This window comes from Chaetodon trifascialis, chromosome 7 (genome assembly GCF_039877785.1).
Source record: "Chaetodon trifascialis isolate fChaTrf1 chromosome 7, fChaTrf1.hap1, whole genome shotgun sequence".
Classification (NCBI taxonomy): domain Eukaryota; kingdom Metazoa; phylum Chordata; class Actinopteri; order Chaetodontiformes; family Chaetodontidae; genus Chaetodon; species Chaetodon trifascialis.
In genome coordinates, this window is record NC_092062.1 from 27,912,548 (window position 1) to 27,930,480 (window position 17,933).

At 43.7% G+C, this 17,933-nt stretch overlaps 1 protein-coding gene across 1 annotated transcript; it reads right to left on the minus strand.

Annotated features, from left to right (window-relative positions):
- Window positions 1-721: 721 nt before the first annotated feature.
- On the minus strand, window positions 722-10,793 carry tbx20 (T-box transcription factor 20). Its single transcript, XM_070966884.1, has 8 exons — window positions 10,664-10,793; window positions 9,355-9,592; window positions 8,106-8,270; window positions 6,982-7,090; window positions 4,483-4,641; window positions 3,265-3,341; window positions 1,158-1,270; window positions 722-1,050 (listed from the first exon to the last, which is right to left on the minus strand). Exons 1-8 carry the CDS (start codon window positions 10,791-10,793, stop codon window positions 722-724), a joined length of 1,320 nt encoding a protein of 439 aa, XP_070822985.1.
- Between the last annotated feature and the right edge of the window lie 7,140 nt (window positions 10,794-17,933).

Sequence of the window (17,933 nt, forward strand, 5' to 3'; positions counted from 1 at the left end):
CACACCATGTTTGTCTACTGCGGTCAGCATGCGTCCTAGGATTTTTTTTTTTTTGCACTCTACAGTGAGAATTTTCCTATGAGTAAATGTGGCTCTTTGTACAACGTATCTTAACATTTGCTTTGACATTATTTTCAACAGAGGCTTTGAAGTCTGAACTGTACATATGGCTGACTGTCTGTCAGAGGAGGCCGCTCCGCCATCCTGACTCAGACTGAGCCTCAGTGTCCGTCGTACTGCGACGTCACGAGTCGTCCTCACAGAGCCTCTTTAAAGCCTCAGTGGAGACCATGTAGACAGCTGAACCTTTACAGGGAATCAGGGTCTTCTAAATACGATTAAAATGAGTTTGAGGATTTCAGGATCCGCTTTCTGTTCTTCAATGGCCAAGGCCAAACATGCTCCTTTCATCGTCTTTTGTTGGGTTTTATAGTTTGTGTTGAGGCTGTCAGTGTTTGTACAATGTCACTGAAGTGTTCACAGAGACCACAGGACCTGTGGACGTGTCTGTAGGTCCTCTGGAGGCACCACAGTCCTTCTTTGCTGGATCAGTACGCTGCGTCCTCGTCACCCCACTCTGCAGGTGGACTATTTACAAAGACCAGGAGGAAAGACACAAACGGGATGAGGAGTGATGAGCCGGAGAGGAGAAATAAGTGGTGGCGGTGGGCTGAGGATGAGCGTCAGAGCGAGGCTCGGCCGCCTCCTCCCCAGGACGGAGTCATACAAAAGGCGTCATGACCGTGGAGGAGTGGCGGAGTCCCTGGATGGCGGCGTATGGCCCCTGCTGAAAGTAGTGGTGGTAGCGGGGCATGTGGAATGAGGGGAAGGATGGCCCGCTGCCCTGCATGGTCCCGGCCAGAGCGCTGGGCGTCAGCGGCATGCCCAGCCGGCTGTAGGGGGGCAGCGAGCCCTGGATGGGGTGGGGCAGGGAGGCGGTGCTGGTGCCCATGGCCGACAGGGACTGCGGGTGCTGGAAGCCTGAGAAGCCCGAAGTGGTGGTGACCCAGGAGCTGAGGGAGATGTTGTCTGAGGCGGTGAAGGCCGAGCCTGCAGGAGACACGAGACAGACGGAAACGTCAGACTGACGCAAAGCTGAAAAGACCAAAGCCGACGTCTTCTCCCTCCGCTAGCGTGCGAAAACACAGGCCGCTCACCTCTGCTGTGCGCCGAGTGTCCGTCCTCGCTCAGGTTCTCCTCGTCGCCGGCGTAGGTTCGGATCGGCGACCGGGCGTACGAGTGCTTGTGAATCAGATTCTCAACACTTTCCCTGCAGCAAAAGCCGAAGAGAGAGCCCCAACGTAAATCTCTTTCTTTCACCGGAGAGAATCGCTTTGTTTCACACACAAATATAAAAACAGAAGGATTCTGGTTTGTCAGGTAAATCGTGAAATGTGATAATATGTTGATATTATGAAGAATTCTGCATGAAGAGAATTCTTATTAGCTGCTGTGACGTTCATATATTGTACTTACGCAACACTAAACACTGAGTGTCCTGTTACAGCACGAAATATTAACGTCACAAGTTCAGAATGAAGCAAATAAAAACAAAACTTTTCCGCTGCGGCTCCACGTTTTAGCGGCTGAACTCGTGACTCGATGCGCTTTAATTTGTCATTCTAAGCACATTTTCATCATTTATCTTTTCAAAAGTGTCTTTAAAATATGTTACATTTCATTTTAAACACATCACACTGGCTCACAGGTTTGCCTGTGTGAAGCCTCGTCCGTCAGAGTTAAACTTCATAAAATCTGACGGTCACAGATTCTGTTTATTAACTGAACTCTGTCGTTTCCTTTACGTGTGTGTGCCCTGTGTGTGTTTGTGTGTGTGGGGTTGTCCTCTTTTTTGTGTAGGCCGTGCATGCAGATTTTGGCTGTGTGTGTGTGTGTGTGTGTGTGTGTGTGTGTGTGTGTGTGTGTGTGTGTGTGTGTGTGTGCGTTCACTATGCCACAAAGTGCATTAGCTCATTTGAGTCTTGTCAGATCACACTTCTCAAACACAGTGACACAAATTGTTGGGGGAGGTAGTGACTGTGTGTGCGCGTGTGGATGGGCAAGTGGTCTGCATCATGGGAGCCATGCGTCCACATTAGCAGCCCCCCCTCTGCAGCCCCTACCCCTCCAATTAGGTTAGGAAAGTGCAATATCTGTCAGCAGAGGAGTACAAATGTGTGTGTTTTTATCAGCGTCGGGCCCCTCAGGCCACTGCAAACTCCCACAATGCACGGCAGGGCAGGAGGGAGGCGAGGGGGGGGGGGCGGGGCATGCTGGTTTCAATCAGTCACTGCAGCCAATTGAATTACAGTGTGTTTTAGTGCAGTGGCCGACTCCAGACTAATGTGATTTCTGCAGCTCCCCGAAGATCAATTGATCAGGTCTAATTCACAGCCCTCAAAAAGAGAGAGACAGAGAAGAAGAAGGAGGAGGAGGAGGGGGAGGAGGGGGGTGTCTGGCTGTCTTTTGGCCATCTCTGGTTTGCGATGTTTGATTGAGGGAAATGGGCAGATGGTTTGATTTTGTCAGCTGATTTTGGCCGTAGTGCCGGAATCAGGAATTACGAGAAGTGTGTGTTTTGGCAGCGTCCCTAAAAATCCTTTGGATGGTCGGAGTTACTGTAAGTGTGTGTGTGTGTGTGTGTGTGTGTGTGTGTGTGTGTGTGTGTGTGTGTGTGTGTGTGTGTGTGTGTTGCTACAGTACATAAACAGCAAGGATATAATAGAGAATACAACTACACTGTATGAGACATCAAAGAAAGAAAGAAAGATGGACAGAGAAGGATGGAGAATTAGAAAAGAAGGGAAAATAAGAAGTAGGAAAGATGAAAAAAACAAAGGAAAGGAAAAAAGGAATAAAAGATGACAAGAAAGAGAAAGATGAGAGTGAAAAGCATAACAGAAATAAAAATGACTCAGTGAAAGACAAAACAAAAACAAGGTGAGGGAGGAGACGAAATGACGAGAAAAGGAAGACAGAAGGATGAAAGACAACAGCAGGAAAGAGAGAAGAAACAAGAAAGAGAAGGAAAGGATGAGAAACGACAAAAATATGAAAGAAAGACTAAAAGAAAAGAAAGAGGGTTTGATAAGAGAGGAAGAAGACAAAAGGACAAACAGAAGAACAAGGGACAGGAAAATAAGAGGAAGGATGGAAGGCAAGCAGAGCTGGACAGAAAGGAATGAAAGGAAAGAAGACAGACAGGAAAACAAGAAGCTGAGACAGACAGCGAGTGGACGGTGCAGGACCCAGAATCCCCTGTACCTCTCCATGTCCGTCAGCCGCGACGAGTCCCGGAAACCTTTGGCGAACGGGTTGCTGTCGATCTTCAGTTTGGTGATCTGTGAAATGGCAGCAGAGAGAGGAGCGTGAGCGCTTCTGTCTGCGTCTCTGCTCTTTTGTCCCTCGTCCAGTCCGTGTCAACATGCTCCGTCCTGCAGCCGGCCTCTCTGTGATAACTCTACGGCACAGCTCAGACTCTGTTTACTGACGGGGAAGTCCCCATCGGGCTGTTTTTGGCCCTGATCGGACGCGAGTCCTTCCATATCGGGTTTCTGCTCGGCTGATCTGAGATCAGACACGCCTTATTTTTCACAAGCTTTGACCTTTGAAGCTTAAAATGTTGATACGTGAATGAAAGTTTGAGTGAGAGAATGAAACTCTTGGAACGGACGTGAAGCGATCCACTAAAGAGAAGATGTCTCACTCTGCTGAAGGGCAGGACCCCTCTGCACTCAGCCTCTTCCCTCAATAATGGCTGAATATGACATCTTAAAATTTAAATTTTAAAATTTATTGCCTTTACCAAAGAGGTTCCTTTTTCCGTTCAGATTAAATATGCTCTGTTTTGATTAATTTATTAAATTTGGAGAGAATAAACTCATCCATGAATGGTCAAATAACCCACGGTGCTCAGCGACTTGCGGACCCTCTCAGGGATTTATCTCAGAGTCTATGAGGGCCTGGAAGCTCAATGTTCAGGTGATCAATACGCGGAGCCTCTTTCCCACAGAGCTCGATCACTGTAAACAGAGAGGGGTCAGACGTGACAGATCTGGTTCTCGTCGTTGAGTTTTACGGTGATTTACGGTGAAAATGTTATCGTATCGTTGGTGTTTTGTACTGTTGTGTTTATACTGCTCAGCATCAAACATAATTTCATGTTTAGTAGCCGTTCTGGGGCTTTCACATCTCCCTCAGGTCAAGAATTTACTTTCAGTCTCGACATTAAAACCGAAGTGGACGAGAAGCCGTAAAGAGCTCTGGGAAAAAAATGGAAATCTGAAGTCTGAACGATGGATCTTTACATGTCGTCAACAGAACAAACTCCTCCTGCTGACGAAAACTGTGAGACTAACAAAAGCTTGGAGCTATTTCACTGGATTAAACACTTTATGGGCACCAACAGAGTTTGGCAATTAATCCAAAGACGAAGAAGAGCCTATAAAATCCATTGGCTCGCGCCAGCTGTCAATCACTCACCAGCTGGTTCTGATAGGCCGTGACGGCAGTGAAGACGGTCTCAACGAAGACGAAGGTGCGGAACTCCTCAGACTTGAGGTTGAGCAGCGAGGCAGTGTGGTCCTTCTTCTTGATGATGTGCACCCGTGGCTGGTATTTGTGCATGGAGTTGAGGATGATCTGCGGAGCCAGAATCAGCGACGGTCAATGAGACGGGTGAACGTACGGGTTCAACAGTCAGACTGTGACGGACAACCGACAGACTGACACCACCCACAGTCTAAACCGATCAGGGTCGGGGTCAGGTCTGGTCTGATGGAATCAGTTCCATCATAGCTGCAAACTCAGGTGGGGAGAAGAAGGTGACAAACCAAATGCATTTTAATCCGCAGCTGAAAATAGTCCCGAACAAAGGCCCCATTTCCTGCTGTTTGTGTCAAGTCTGCAAGTGTTACTCCAAATTGTGCTCCACGTAATGCACCAAAATAAAGCCAACTGTGTTATATTGTTGTATTAATTCGACATATTTCACACATCAGCCTCAGCTTTTAATCCAAAATGGACAAGAAGTCCTTTAAAGTGTTCCAAAATAAAGGTAACTGATGACTGGTCAAACTCCATCAGCTGATGAAGACTGTGTGACGAGATCAAAAGCTCCAGAACAGCTAGCATTGAGATTATTTTCTTAAATTACTTAGCAAATAAATCAAAAGTGGAATAATGAAATGGAAATGAACAAATCTATAAACAGATGTTTGAAAAAACCCACAGCAGTATCATAGAAACATTCGAGAAATGCTAAATTTACACCGAGCGCGGCATAATGACTCGTTTCTTCACTGCTCCTGACTTTGTGCAGCTTTGAACATGTTTTAAAATATCCAAACAAATATTCAACATATGCAACCGACTCAGCGGTTGGATTGAAAGTGAAGGAGAGGACGACTCAGTGGAGGGAAAAAAAGACGAAGAGATGAAGAAAAACACAGAGCGAGTTAAATGGCAGAGAGACGTGGACATGCAGCAGAGGGACGAATAATGAAGCGACAGAGGAATAAAAGACGGAGGGAGGAACAGGACGAACACGAGGCGAGTGTGAAGAGATAAAGCTGTTAACGCTGCAGCAGCTCCAGGTGACAGTTTTCCTCCAGCCCAGGAAACACTTCGTATTTATCTTTCTCCCCGACGCCCTCAGGACGCTAAATATCAAGTAAAATACAAATTATGAATTTTTTTTGTGTTTTTTTTTTTTTTAAGTTTGTGAGCTAAATTAAACTCAGCAACATGTGTGCAGTACTTTGCTTTCTGCTCATGGGGACGATTAATTCAGTTAATGAATCTTAAAACAATATATTGTGTATAATGTAGCATAAAGGAGAGCGTCTCCTTTATCTTTATTAAAGATTTCCTCTACATGGTATCCTGCATTTTAGGATATTTTGATGCATTTATTCTGGATACAGTAATTCTTATTTTGTCCTACTTTCAGGTTGCCTCTGTTTTAAAATGCAGCTACAGAGGACAAATTTATTTCATTTATATTTTTCATTCATTAATTAATTCATATAGTCCTGTCGTGATCTCTTTTTAGTGTAAATACATTATTTCTTCTTAAAATAAGCAGCTTCAGTGTATTTTTTCCTGCACAAATTACATTTAAAAGCATATCCAAAACCTGCCCCGTGTCTCTTTAATATACTCCAGTACATTCACTACAGGAAATACTGTCAATCAATCAATAAAATAATAACACATGTATGAGGAAAAATTACATTAAATAAAAAGGGATATACAGCCTTTTGGGTTTTATACAGCTTACTTATATATTCGTTGTGACTTCCATGTAAGTGGCGTCAGGGAGCTATTTTTGGAAATGCAACACACACACACACACACACACACACACACCCTTGCAGATAATAGCTTGTTTCCCAGGCTGTGTCTTACTGTTGGCCAACCGATGGATAAAGCAAACGTTTCTCGGGGTTGTGAAATGTCTTTGTGGTCTCTGCTTGTGCTCGCATTAAGCCTTCAGCGCACGAAAGGCGGATTTAAAGAGCAATTTGCTTTTGTCAGGCGATCTTTGGTTGTCGGACAGACACAGAAAGGCTTTTTCTATCACTTACTATATTCAACATATTTCTATAGAAACAACTTTGTAAATGTTTTACAAGCAATTTGGTCGATTTGGTCCAGACTTTTGAAATTAAATAAGTAAAAAAATACAGACCGGAAGACAAAGTCCTACACAAATTAAAAATCTGACAGTAATTTTAGGCGCAGTTTTCTTCATCGGGCTGTTTAAAAATGTTAGCAGGTCATTAATTGAGGAAAGACTGCTTTTATGAAACTTATAACAGACAGTTTCATGAACTTTGAGTCAGTTTTTTCGCCTGAAAAGCAGTTAGCTTAACGTAACGTTAGCCTGTTTTCACAGCGTCTCCTAACATGTCGACATAAAAGCTTCATTTTTTAGTTTTTTAAAAGAAAAGACGGATAAATAAAACAGCAGGAGCTCACATGTCCGTGTTGGTCCAGTTCGTTGTTCGTCAGTTTGACTTTCTCGAAGGAAACCATCTGCTTCATCAGCTGCTCTCCGGAGAACGGAGAGTCCGGGTGGACGTACAACCTGCAGGAGAAGAAGAGCATCCTCAGCTGTGATTGGCTGAACGGCGTCATTTCGATTCCCAATCAAACAGCGCTAATTGAAAGGTCGCCTAGCGACCGCGGTCCAGCTCCGTGTAAGGTGACGGGTGATTTTCAGGGAGTGACAAAGGTTCCTACAGGCGGTTTTAAAGGATGTTTCAATGTCAGCAAGTGAGACGAGAATAAGACAAAATATATAAAAAATACAAAAATACATACAAAATAGAAATATAAAAATATGAATAAAGGAAAATGACGAAAGATCCGTTTGAAAGCAAAGAATTTTCTGATAATCAAATTGCACTCATTCATTAATTATATCTTCGCCAATGAGTATTTAAACAGAAAATTTTCATTTACATGTTGTTACTCCTCAGTCTTTGTTCCACGTTGTCTCAAGAAATGTGTTCGTTTTAATTCGGCCTGAGCATCTTTGAAGCTTTGTGCTGGGAAATGATGAAGGATCCTGGAGAGTCAGTTAAGGTGGTGGCCTCGCGCATCTCTTTACTCTCCAGTTTTTCCTTCACGTGCTATTGATGACGTTTAATTTTCTATAACGAAACATTTTCACAACAGTGACTGATGTGAAGGTGAGACTCGCTCTTTTCTCATCTCTACGCATTATTAACACCAACACCTGAGCGAAATACAGGGCGCAAAGGTCCCTGCACACACACACACACACACACACACACACACACACACACACACACACACACACACACACACACACACACACACACACACACACAAATTAAATTAATAAATTAACTAATTTTCGAGTTTTCTTCTTGCTCTCTGCTTCCCGTAAAAAAAACCCAACCCTCTCATGACTAAAATCTGTGAGGTGACATATAAAAACATATATCACATGAATATGAAGACATATATGTTTTTATGTGTCCTGTGAAATGACATATAAAGACGGTAAATCATGCACGAGGCCTTTAATTGTGCTCAGGTGCGCTCTGACAGGTGAGCGGGCTGGGTCTCTGTACCTGGCGGGCAGAGGAGGGTCGGCTTTCCCGGCCACCAGCCAGGAGGAGCGGTGATAGGCGTACCGGTACCGCTTATTGTCCACCGGGACGATGTCCATCAGCACGATGTACTTGGAGTCCTGGTCCACTCCGGAGAAAGAGACCCGGATGGTGGGGAACATCCGCCTGATGGAGGAGCCACAGGTTGTGTTTACTGTCATTACTGTTGTTGTTCTTAAGTCAACTTACACACACACACACACACACACACACACACACACACACACACACACACACACACACACACACACACACACACACACACACACACACACTAACAAAATAAATAAAACTAATTCTAATGAAATAAAGACAATCCACCTTTTCCCTTCCAGATGATCGTCAGGTGCGCTGTTTACCATTATTAGCAGTGTTGTGCGCATATGAATCATTTTGTGTAAAAACATTTTTGTGTGTTCAGAAACAACACACACATTAATTACTCCTGTCATGTCTTTAAACACTGAGCTCATCTCTGTCCTCTCACAAAATCTAGTTCATTTGATTGTTCATATTTTTCTTATTCACTTATTGAATTATTCGTATTTTATTTTCTGAAATCCGGTGGGGAATTAGTGAATTATTTATTTATTTTTATTTTGTTGGTTTAAAATTAGCCTGATTGCGACAGTCTAAAATAGTGGAATGAGCCAGTCAAACACGCATCGTGTGTATTTTAAACCTGTGCAGACTCCCTCCATGCTGTCCTCAGCTGGCTGAAAACAGGCCACACTGTGCAGAAATACAATCTAACAAAGCCTAAATTTATAAAAGATTAATCACAGCACGCTTACAAATAATAATCTCGTCCTAGCTGCATGGTTTTATTTCAGGAAATATCGATAGATTATTTTTTTAAATGATCTATTTGACATGCACCCGCTGTGGCGCGTGAGGCCTCATGGCCGGAACCTGCAGCTTGTTCTTCATCCACAGTGTCAGCAGGACACCACGTTATGGAAAAATGTTTTCCTGGTTTGTTTTTCTTTCGTTTGTTATTTCATTCACTCTATAACGAAAAATCGACATTTTATAAGATTTGATCACATAAGTCTTCTCACATTAACATCCAGTTATCCTACTCATCATTTAATGTTTTATCATTGGAATTGTAATTATTATTATTGTTGTTGCTGCTGCTGCTGCTGTTAAGTCATCTTTTTTACATTAAAAAAAAATTAAACAAACAAAAAATAAAATAACCGTTTACCTTCCAGACTTGGTGATGATCATCTCGGTGCCCAGCTCGTGAAATTTGTCCCACAGCTCTTTGGTCTCCAAGCTGCACGAGATCTTGGCCATCTCCTCGCTGGGGATGCCGGGATTGGTGGGGATGAGCGGCTCCGTGCACACTGCGGGCGCGCTCCCGCTGAAGTCCCCGTGCCCGTCCAGGGAGGACAGGTCCGCCAGAGCCTGCTGGTTGCAGGAGGACTTCTCCACAAATTGTTCTTTTTTGTTTTTTATTTTTATGCATGGAAAAAGAGAAAGAAAGAGAAGCGTGAAGATTATTTTCATTTTATTTTCAGTTCCTGTCATCAGCAGCTCCGCGTCATCGAGGAAGAAACAAAAGAGCACAGTTTGGTAACTTAAAGTCAGTGAACCCACATGAAGTCTACAGTAACACAGGTTTCTATTTATTTTTATTGGTAGCACTGTTATTACTAGATTATGTAGCGAAATACAAAAGGAATTATTTTTTAAACTCTTCTTATATTTGATATTTAAGTCTATAAAACACGTTTATCGTTACAGGGAAAGAAACACCTTTTACAATTTCACTCAAATTATTTCAATAAAGACTAAATTAATAAGTAATAAACTAACTGCTCTTCCACTGGCTTATTTTTTTAAGCATATAAACTAAATTTGGCGCAGGAACCCATGTTGAGTGTATTTATGCTGCTAAAAATGACACAGGCAGAAAATAAAATACAATAAAATGAAATAATATTCAGATCGATATTCACTGTTTGCAGAGCTCTTTCCCAAAATCCAGTGAAGTGAAATCAAAGTGTCACCATTTTTTCTCTCTAACAGTTGTGTCACATATTGTCCCTTTATAATCACTAAACATTTGTACTATTTGTTTTAAATCATAGTTAAAAACTTTAAAAATAGGAATGGCTCAAATTTTAACAAGCTTCATTTTAAAGCTGTGACACACTGATAACTGTAAATATAACAGCTTGTTTTTAAATCTATCTGTGGAATCATGAGGAAGTTTTCCAGTCACGTTATTTACAATAATAAATATTATAAAGCCTCACGTTCGCCTCCAGTCATCAGACAGTTCATCATAATTCATTTCGTTTAATTCATTTCTTTTCTTCTTTTCGTTTCTTTTCCCCCTCTGCTCCCGCAGCTCAGCGGTCTCCTCACTGGGAGGCTGCACCTCACTTAAATCCCTCATTAACTCTCAGGACTTCTGCGTAAAACAGGTTAAACATCTGTAATCTTTTGATGCAGCTGGATTAAACTTGAATTAACTGTTCTGTTTTATGTCCCTTTTCCATCCTTACCGAGAGGCTTGATGGTGTTCTCTTCCGTCTCTTTGTCCTTGCTGGGTTTCCCGCTGGACATCAGGGCGGCTATGGAGAAAGCATTGGCCCGGGATGAGAGCTGCGGCTTCGGGGACGACGTGTACTCCATGTCGGTGGAACAAAATATCCCCCTTTGAATAATAATAACAAAAAAATCCTCCAGGAACTCTGAACTCCGCCTGTTTTTGGCTCCCAGCGGAGGAAAACGCGCAGGGAAAATACGCACAGTTTGTCCTCGATGTCGCACTTTGCGCGCAAACTGCTCTCTGAGACGGGCAAACTTTGGAGACACTTGTCACTGCCGAGGTGTAAGTCTTGTTGGACGCATGTTGAAGGCAGCAGGAGGACCGACTCCACTAACTCGCGCGTCCCGCGGTGACAGATCTGAGGCCGGCTGCTCTTTGGGAAGCTTCAGTCCGATTCACCCTCCCCTTATAATTCCAGCGTGCCCTCCAATCACTGCCTCTGCTTCCACGTCACACTCCCACTGTCCCACAGCAGCTCTGATACCGAGCAGCCAATTAAAAAACCTGGAGCTGTCAGGGGTTTTTACATGCCAAAGACCCCGGAGAGGGCGTGCGGTTAAACAGGAATAACATGTGAGATTTCATGACTTCATACGGTCTAAACCGAGGCGATGACAGTGGGAAATGACTAACATATGGCTGGAAAAATGTCACTCTTTACTCTCATTGCACAATGTTAAGGAGAAGGGAAATAAAAAGTGAAATTCACTTTATGTTTGAGGGCCTCTGGTGGACCCCTGGAGGGCCCCTTAGACCACATGTTGGGAATCACAAACCCGGAATGTCAACAGTGGAGATGTTTGCCCAAGATGGTGCTATTTGATAATTAATGGCAGCAGCAAAGGTGATGATGGCTTTTGATTTTGTCCCACATAGACTCAGAGTAAAGCCATAAATCCCCTCCTGTTATTCAGAGCTGCTGAAGCTGATTTCTAACCTAAAAAAGACATTCTCTGTTACTGTTTGTGTCCTTGAATATAAAAAGAAATAACATGTCCACGTAAATATCCATGCACGACAGCAACAATGTTGTATTTTCTGCAATAAATCCTGCAGAGAAGAAGCTTATATTCATTTATCATTCTTAACATTCTGTAAAAAATATGCAGTTTTGTCCTTTCTGACGCTGCAGTTTGTGGTGTTGAGGCTTTACGTTGTGTATTACACTGACTGACGCTGAGAGAAGCATTAACGGCCAGCCTGCTGCACCACCTGAGCCACAGTGACACTGTTTGCTTTACTTCACATTTTCTGGTGCGGGAAAAGTCAGTGAGCACTTCAAAAACATAAAACAGACACTTTACATGTAGTATAGTACAGTGTGCTCACGTCACAGGTGTCTCTCAAAGGGAGCACACTGATCGCACTGCAGCAGCTTTTTCAAAAACGCCAATTTAATGTTTGATTATTTTGTTATTTAGTTAAATTATATTGTTGTTTACGTGAAACAGTGTACGTCTTGGGCCGCAGCACAAACAGGCCCCTCTGATTGGCTGCTTTTTCCAGGTGACAGCCTGTAGCTCTGGTGGAGTGGAGGTCATGTGACACCTGAAGTTACTAGATGTTCTTCATCTATGTATGATTTCCTCGTCCTGACTGTTCATGCTGTTTTTTATATGCTGGTTTATTCATGTTTTCCATTTTTCTTTCTGTTTGTGGAGCGTTTCTTCATCTGGATTGAGGGTTTGAGGACAGAAGCTTTGGTGTGCTGATATACATTTGTGACACTGAGCTGAACAGATCAAACTGACTTTCCTTCGTGTGCAGGATTCTTGCTCTTGCTTCCCAGAAATCGTAGAATCGTATCAGCGTTAACGACTCATAAGCCCTGGTGTTAGTGACAGCCTCCATCTTTTATTCTGCCTACATTAAATGAATGTCTGTGGGGAAAAGCTACGGCCTGCGTGATGTGCAGGATGAAGAAGAGCACAGCACGATGACAGTGGCCAGATGGGCTGATACCCATCAGGAGTCACCTGCTCTGGGCTCGTCTTACATGAACAGACTGAGCCTGAACGCACCGCGCGACTCTGGGCTGATTCTGCTTTTGGCCCTCATTATGTGATGTGAGGTGTGTGAGACCCTCAGCAACTGTGAGAAATGCCTTTACAACACACACACACACACACACACACACACACACACACACACACACACACACACACACACACACACACAGGAGCCTTATTGAGTGCAGGAGCAGCAGTCTTGGGTTAATCCGTTCTATGACACACACCAGTGAGCGCCTAATCTTTCACACACACAAACACGCAGCTGTCATGTGACAACAGGAAATGCACTTTATTTTTATGAGGCCTTCAAGTAACAGTAATAATAGCTCTTAACAGGAGCAGCCCAGCAGATTTGAATGGTGACAACAGAGCGGCCTGCAGTGCAAAGGTTTTCCAGGCTCGCGTTTCCCGCTGTTATCGTCTTATTACTGTCTCTGGTCACTCACTCGATGTTGTATCAAAGGAGAAAGCTTTCAGGGCTGATTACACAAATCTTTTTTTATTTCCGCTGCTTTTAACTTGACAGGGATTGAATCCGGTCTCGACGTCACCTAAGGCAGTCTTTATCGGGACAAAATGTTTTTTCTTCCTGAACACGACTGATAGGCCCTGCTTTGTTTACAGCAGCCAATCAGAGAGTCCGCTTTCACGACAGACCCCATTTTAGAGTTCTCTCTCTTCAGATCGAAATGTTTGACGCTGAGGCTTACGAGCAGCACCTGAAGGCACCATGATTCAAACCGCTGACTTCAGGTTTTTTCCCAAGGTGCGTGTGTGTGCGTGCGTGTGTGTGTGTGTGTGTGTGTGTGTGTGTGTGTGTGTGTGTGTGTGTGTGTGTGTGTGTGGAGAGAGCAGGATCACCTCTCATCCTCAATGTCACTCTCTCTCTCTGAGATGGAGGCTCACATAAACAGCGAGCCAGAGGCCGGCGGAGCAGCTAAACCCATTAGGAGACTCCTGAATGCAAATCCGCCGCTGCAGATATTTAATAAGAGACCTGCGCTGGCAAATTAGATTACCATGCAATTGCCAGTGGATAATGTGCTAAAAGCTTTCCCACTTAAGCGTTACTCCTTACTGAATATTATTCACACTTTGAGGGGCCGGTGCAGCCTTAAAGACACAGCCGGCCTGCAAGCGGACTGAGGACAGCAGGTGGTGTTTGGTGTTGGTGCTTTCACAGCTGAACACAGGATGAGTCACGGATAAAACCAGGAAACTGAGGTGTAACAGTTGACTAATCACCGATGATTCAAAGCCAACTGAACGAAAAGGCCGCAGATCAACCACTGGATGAGCTTTTTCTTTAAGCCTTTATAATATTAGTCTCCAAACCTGTTTTCCAGAGTGAATCAAGCACAGGTTTAACAACATTTAACCCTCTGGAGGTTCATTTTGGCTCATTTCTGCAGACTTTCTCTTCTTGCATTCATTTGTGTTTACATGCATGAGGTCCTTCAGCACAAAGTCAGCCATGAGTCTGATTTATCATTTCAGCTTAAAACAGGATGGAGCAGCCAGGAGCCCAAAATACAAGAAAAACTACACAGGAGCCTTTAAAAATGAGCAAATCTTCAATGATAATAACTGAAAACACCATCACAGAAAAATGGAAGAAATAAAACTAATATAGTTTTTCCTATGAATCACTGAAAATAATGAACATTTTTAAAAATATATTTATAAATCATCATCACTTCCAGCTACTATTCTCAGCCTGTCGCAAAGTGATATTTAACCAGTTATGTTATTATAAATAAAACATGTTATTCACCAATGAACAGTCACCTCAGCTAATGTCAGCATTTAACTTCTTAATGTCTTTGTCATTAATGATAGTAGTGATAACAAATAATAAAGTAACAATAATCGTTTTGCAGAACTGAATTAGTATTAAAATAACACAAAGGAAAAGGCCTTAAATGTACGGAGGCCCTAAAGTGCCACGAAGAAAAAATCAGCTATACTGTGCGCACAAGATACTAAAACGAGCACACAAATTAGCTTGCGTGCGCACGTTTTAGTAGCTCGTGCGCATGTTTTAGTATCTTGTGGGGTCGATTTAGTATCTTGTGACTGAAGAAAACTTAAGAAAAATCATCATTTACATCAGAAACAGATGAAATGATCTCCTCAGTTTTCGCTTGTTTAAGGAAAAGTGAAACATCTGAGTGGATTAAATGACTCGTTACAATAGCGCTGTATTTTGCAGTGTGTGTGTGTGTGTGTGTGTGTGCGTGCATGTGTTGCTCTTCCTGCCACACATCTCAGCGGTGGGAGATAACAGGATATGCGACGGCTCACCACACCGACAGCCTACAAGCTGCAGCACTCAGGGATATGACCACGAAACCATCTGAACAATTATTCCCGGGATAAATGGCTCCGGCGTGAAAAGGTCAGCAACAAACGACAGCCAATTCCCCTCAGAGTGGAATCCGAGGAAAAATAATCGCCCCGTGATTGAATTGAATCCTGGGACATTTGAGCCACAGTAATGAAATGGCTGTTGTTGTGACCCGAACCTTTCACCTCCCTGACGATTTTTTACCAGATTACAGAGCAGGCAGCAGGGGCGACTATTTGCCTACAGGAATACATTTAATATATGTGCATAGGTTTGTTTTGTCAATGTAAATCCCCATTATCACAGATACTTGTGCATATTACATGGCGGCGTTCACCTGCAGGGCCGACGGGGCCACACAGGGGCGATATCTGAGAAGAGGGATTTAGGACTACAGTTATAATCGCAGCTTAACGGCTCTTTAACTCTTTAACACAAGTTTTTAGCCACGCTAGCGGCTAATGTCTGCAATAGAAATGCCTTTCTGTCACTGGTTGCCCCACCACTGTGGTCCAGACTGAAATATCTCAACAAATATTTGATGGACGACCATGGAAAAGAATTTGAAAGACCTTGTTGGTTCTCTTTTCACATGCAGTCCTTTGAAATATATACATAATTTATGTGTAGTTTTAATAACCAAAATATTAGCATGCTAACATGCTACACTGAGATGATGAACCTGGTTGGACCTGCTAAACATCACCATGTGAGCAGGTCGATGTTTCACATTAAAGGCCTGCCAATAATGGGAACACTTTAAATGTGAAAAACATGTTGGATATTGAGTTGTGTTTGCAGCTTAACTTCAGTCAAAGAAAAAGGGTGAAAAGTGTGAAAAGTGTTTTACACCTCTCCATCCATTGCTGCATAAATCAAACTTTAAAATCATTTCTTATCGTTGATGGGATCAGATTGATGTGTGACGGAGAAGAAGCGGACGTGCAGAGAAGCAGTGGCGATGTTTTCCTTCTATTTCAGAAACAGATCATATCAGATCACACATGAGCCGACATAACAGAGCTTTGATCTGAAGCATGTCCTCGCCAACGTGGACTCTTATTCACCTGCTGTCGACTGTGGTGAATCACACACACGCACACACACACACACACACACACACACACACACACACACACACACACACACACACACACACACACACAACCTCCCACCCCTCCAGAACTTGAGGCATGCAGCGGTTGGTCTGTTGCCTCCGTTCATATGACTAATTAGACCAGCTTCACACTGCGCCGTTCCTTTTGATGCTGATCCCTGGTGCTAATTGCTGCGTCAGTCCCGGGCCACAGCCAGGTTAAGTTCAAATGCAGGACCGACGTCTCCGCTCACCTCCCCCCCCGGACCCCCGTCCAGCTCCGCTCATCTCCCCCATGAAGAGCTTTAACAAACAGCTTTGTCACAAAAGGCTTTACAGAGCTGCAGAGTTTGATTGTCAAGTTGAAGGATAAAGGCGTCAGTATGCTTCAACCAAAGGGTCGACCAGCGTCTTTCAGCCCCCTTAATCTGGGGGAAGAGCATACCCTGACCTTAAGTCTATATCTTTCACACAATCTGGGCCCCATTTTTTTTGTTCTGACCCAAATTTCTCTGGTTATGATACTTTTTTACTCACATTGTTCTCATTTTCCTTCTAAGGACACAGAGGAGTCGCTTCAGTGGGGCAAACAAGACTTCATGCATTCAGACCAACTTCAGCCCTGCAGGAAAAGAACATTGCGGGGAGGTGGCTGGGGTGGATGGTGGGAGACCAAACGTAATTACGTAAAAGATCGTAATTTTGCTGAAATGTTGAAAAGTCTTATGACTCAACTCACTGCTGATTTTTTCCAAAAAGTTGAATCTGGCTGATCTTACGCTGCAACAAGCTGCTGAACAAAGCTTTTCTCTCGTTTACCTTGTGATCGTGGTGACAAAAGATCAAATGAATGCCGCCACGATAACTTTGTTGAGCGCTGTAGAGCTGCTGTTTGCCGTCTGACAAGCCTCCAGACTCATCTGCTACTCAAATCGGACTCCCTGGATTTTGTTTTATGCGATGCGCCTCCACCAAAACAGCCCCTGGTGTTTCATTTAGGACTGTTTTCGGACTGAGCGCCGGCTGAAACCACAGCGCTAAAGAGCTGAAGAACAAAGTGTTCGTGAGCCTGAATGTTGTGTTGCAAAAATGTTGGCACTTACATCTCTGTTGTATTTTTACTCCTTGTTTGCCATCAAAGAGTCAAACACACAGCTGTAGTTGCAGGATTCTGTCTGTGGCTTTCGGATTATAGAGCAGGTTTCCTTACCCCCCCTCCCCCCTCCTCCCCTCACCTCTCCTTCCCCCTTAAACTCTGTTTTGCCCAAACTCAATGGGATTACACTGGGCCCTGGTGAAGGATAGGTCAAATGAAAAAGAAAGAGGGGGGTGGGCGAGAGGGATGAGGATGTGATGGATCAGGGGACTGATGAGCCACAAACGCTGTGATGCTGTGAGATGGAGGTTTGGGAGTAAAGAGATGTCATTTAACTCCAAGAGACGAGACCATCTCTTGACTGCAACCACTTTATTTTTGAAGGACTACATCACACTGCCAACGGCCTTCCAAACACACAAGTTTAGTTTCTGTCCTTCCACACAGCCAATGATCACAGCACATCAACTTGTAGCTTGCAGTCAACACTGGACGTAATCCAGAGTCCTGCAGAGTCGTCTAAGATCAATGTTCTTGTGCAGAAAGAGGGTTTTTCTGCTGTCAGGATGCAGGAGGAGGTGGAGTGCATCTGTTAAATGCAAAACAGGTTTTATTCCATCAGAAAGTGTGTTTCAGAATAAATCCCTAAAGGACCAGTGTGCAAGATTTAGG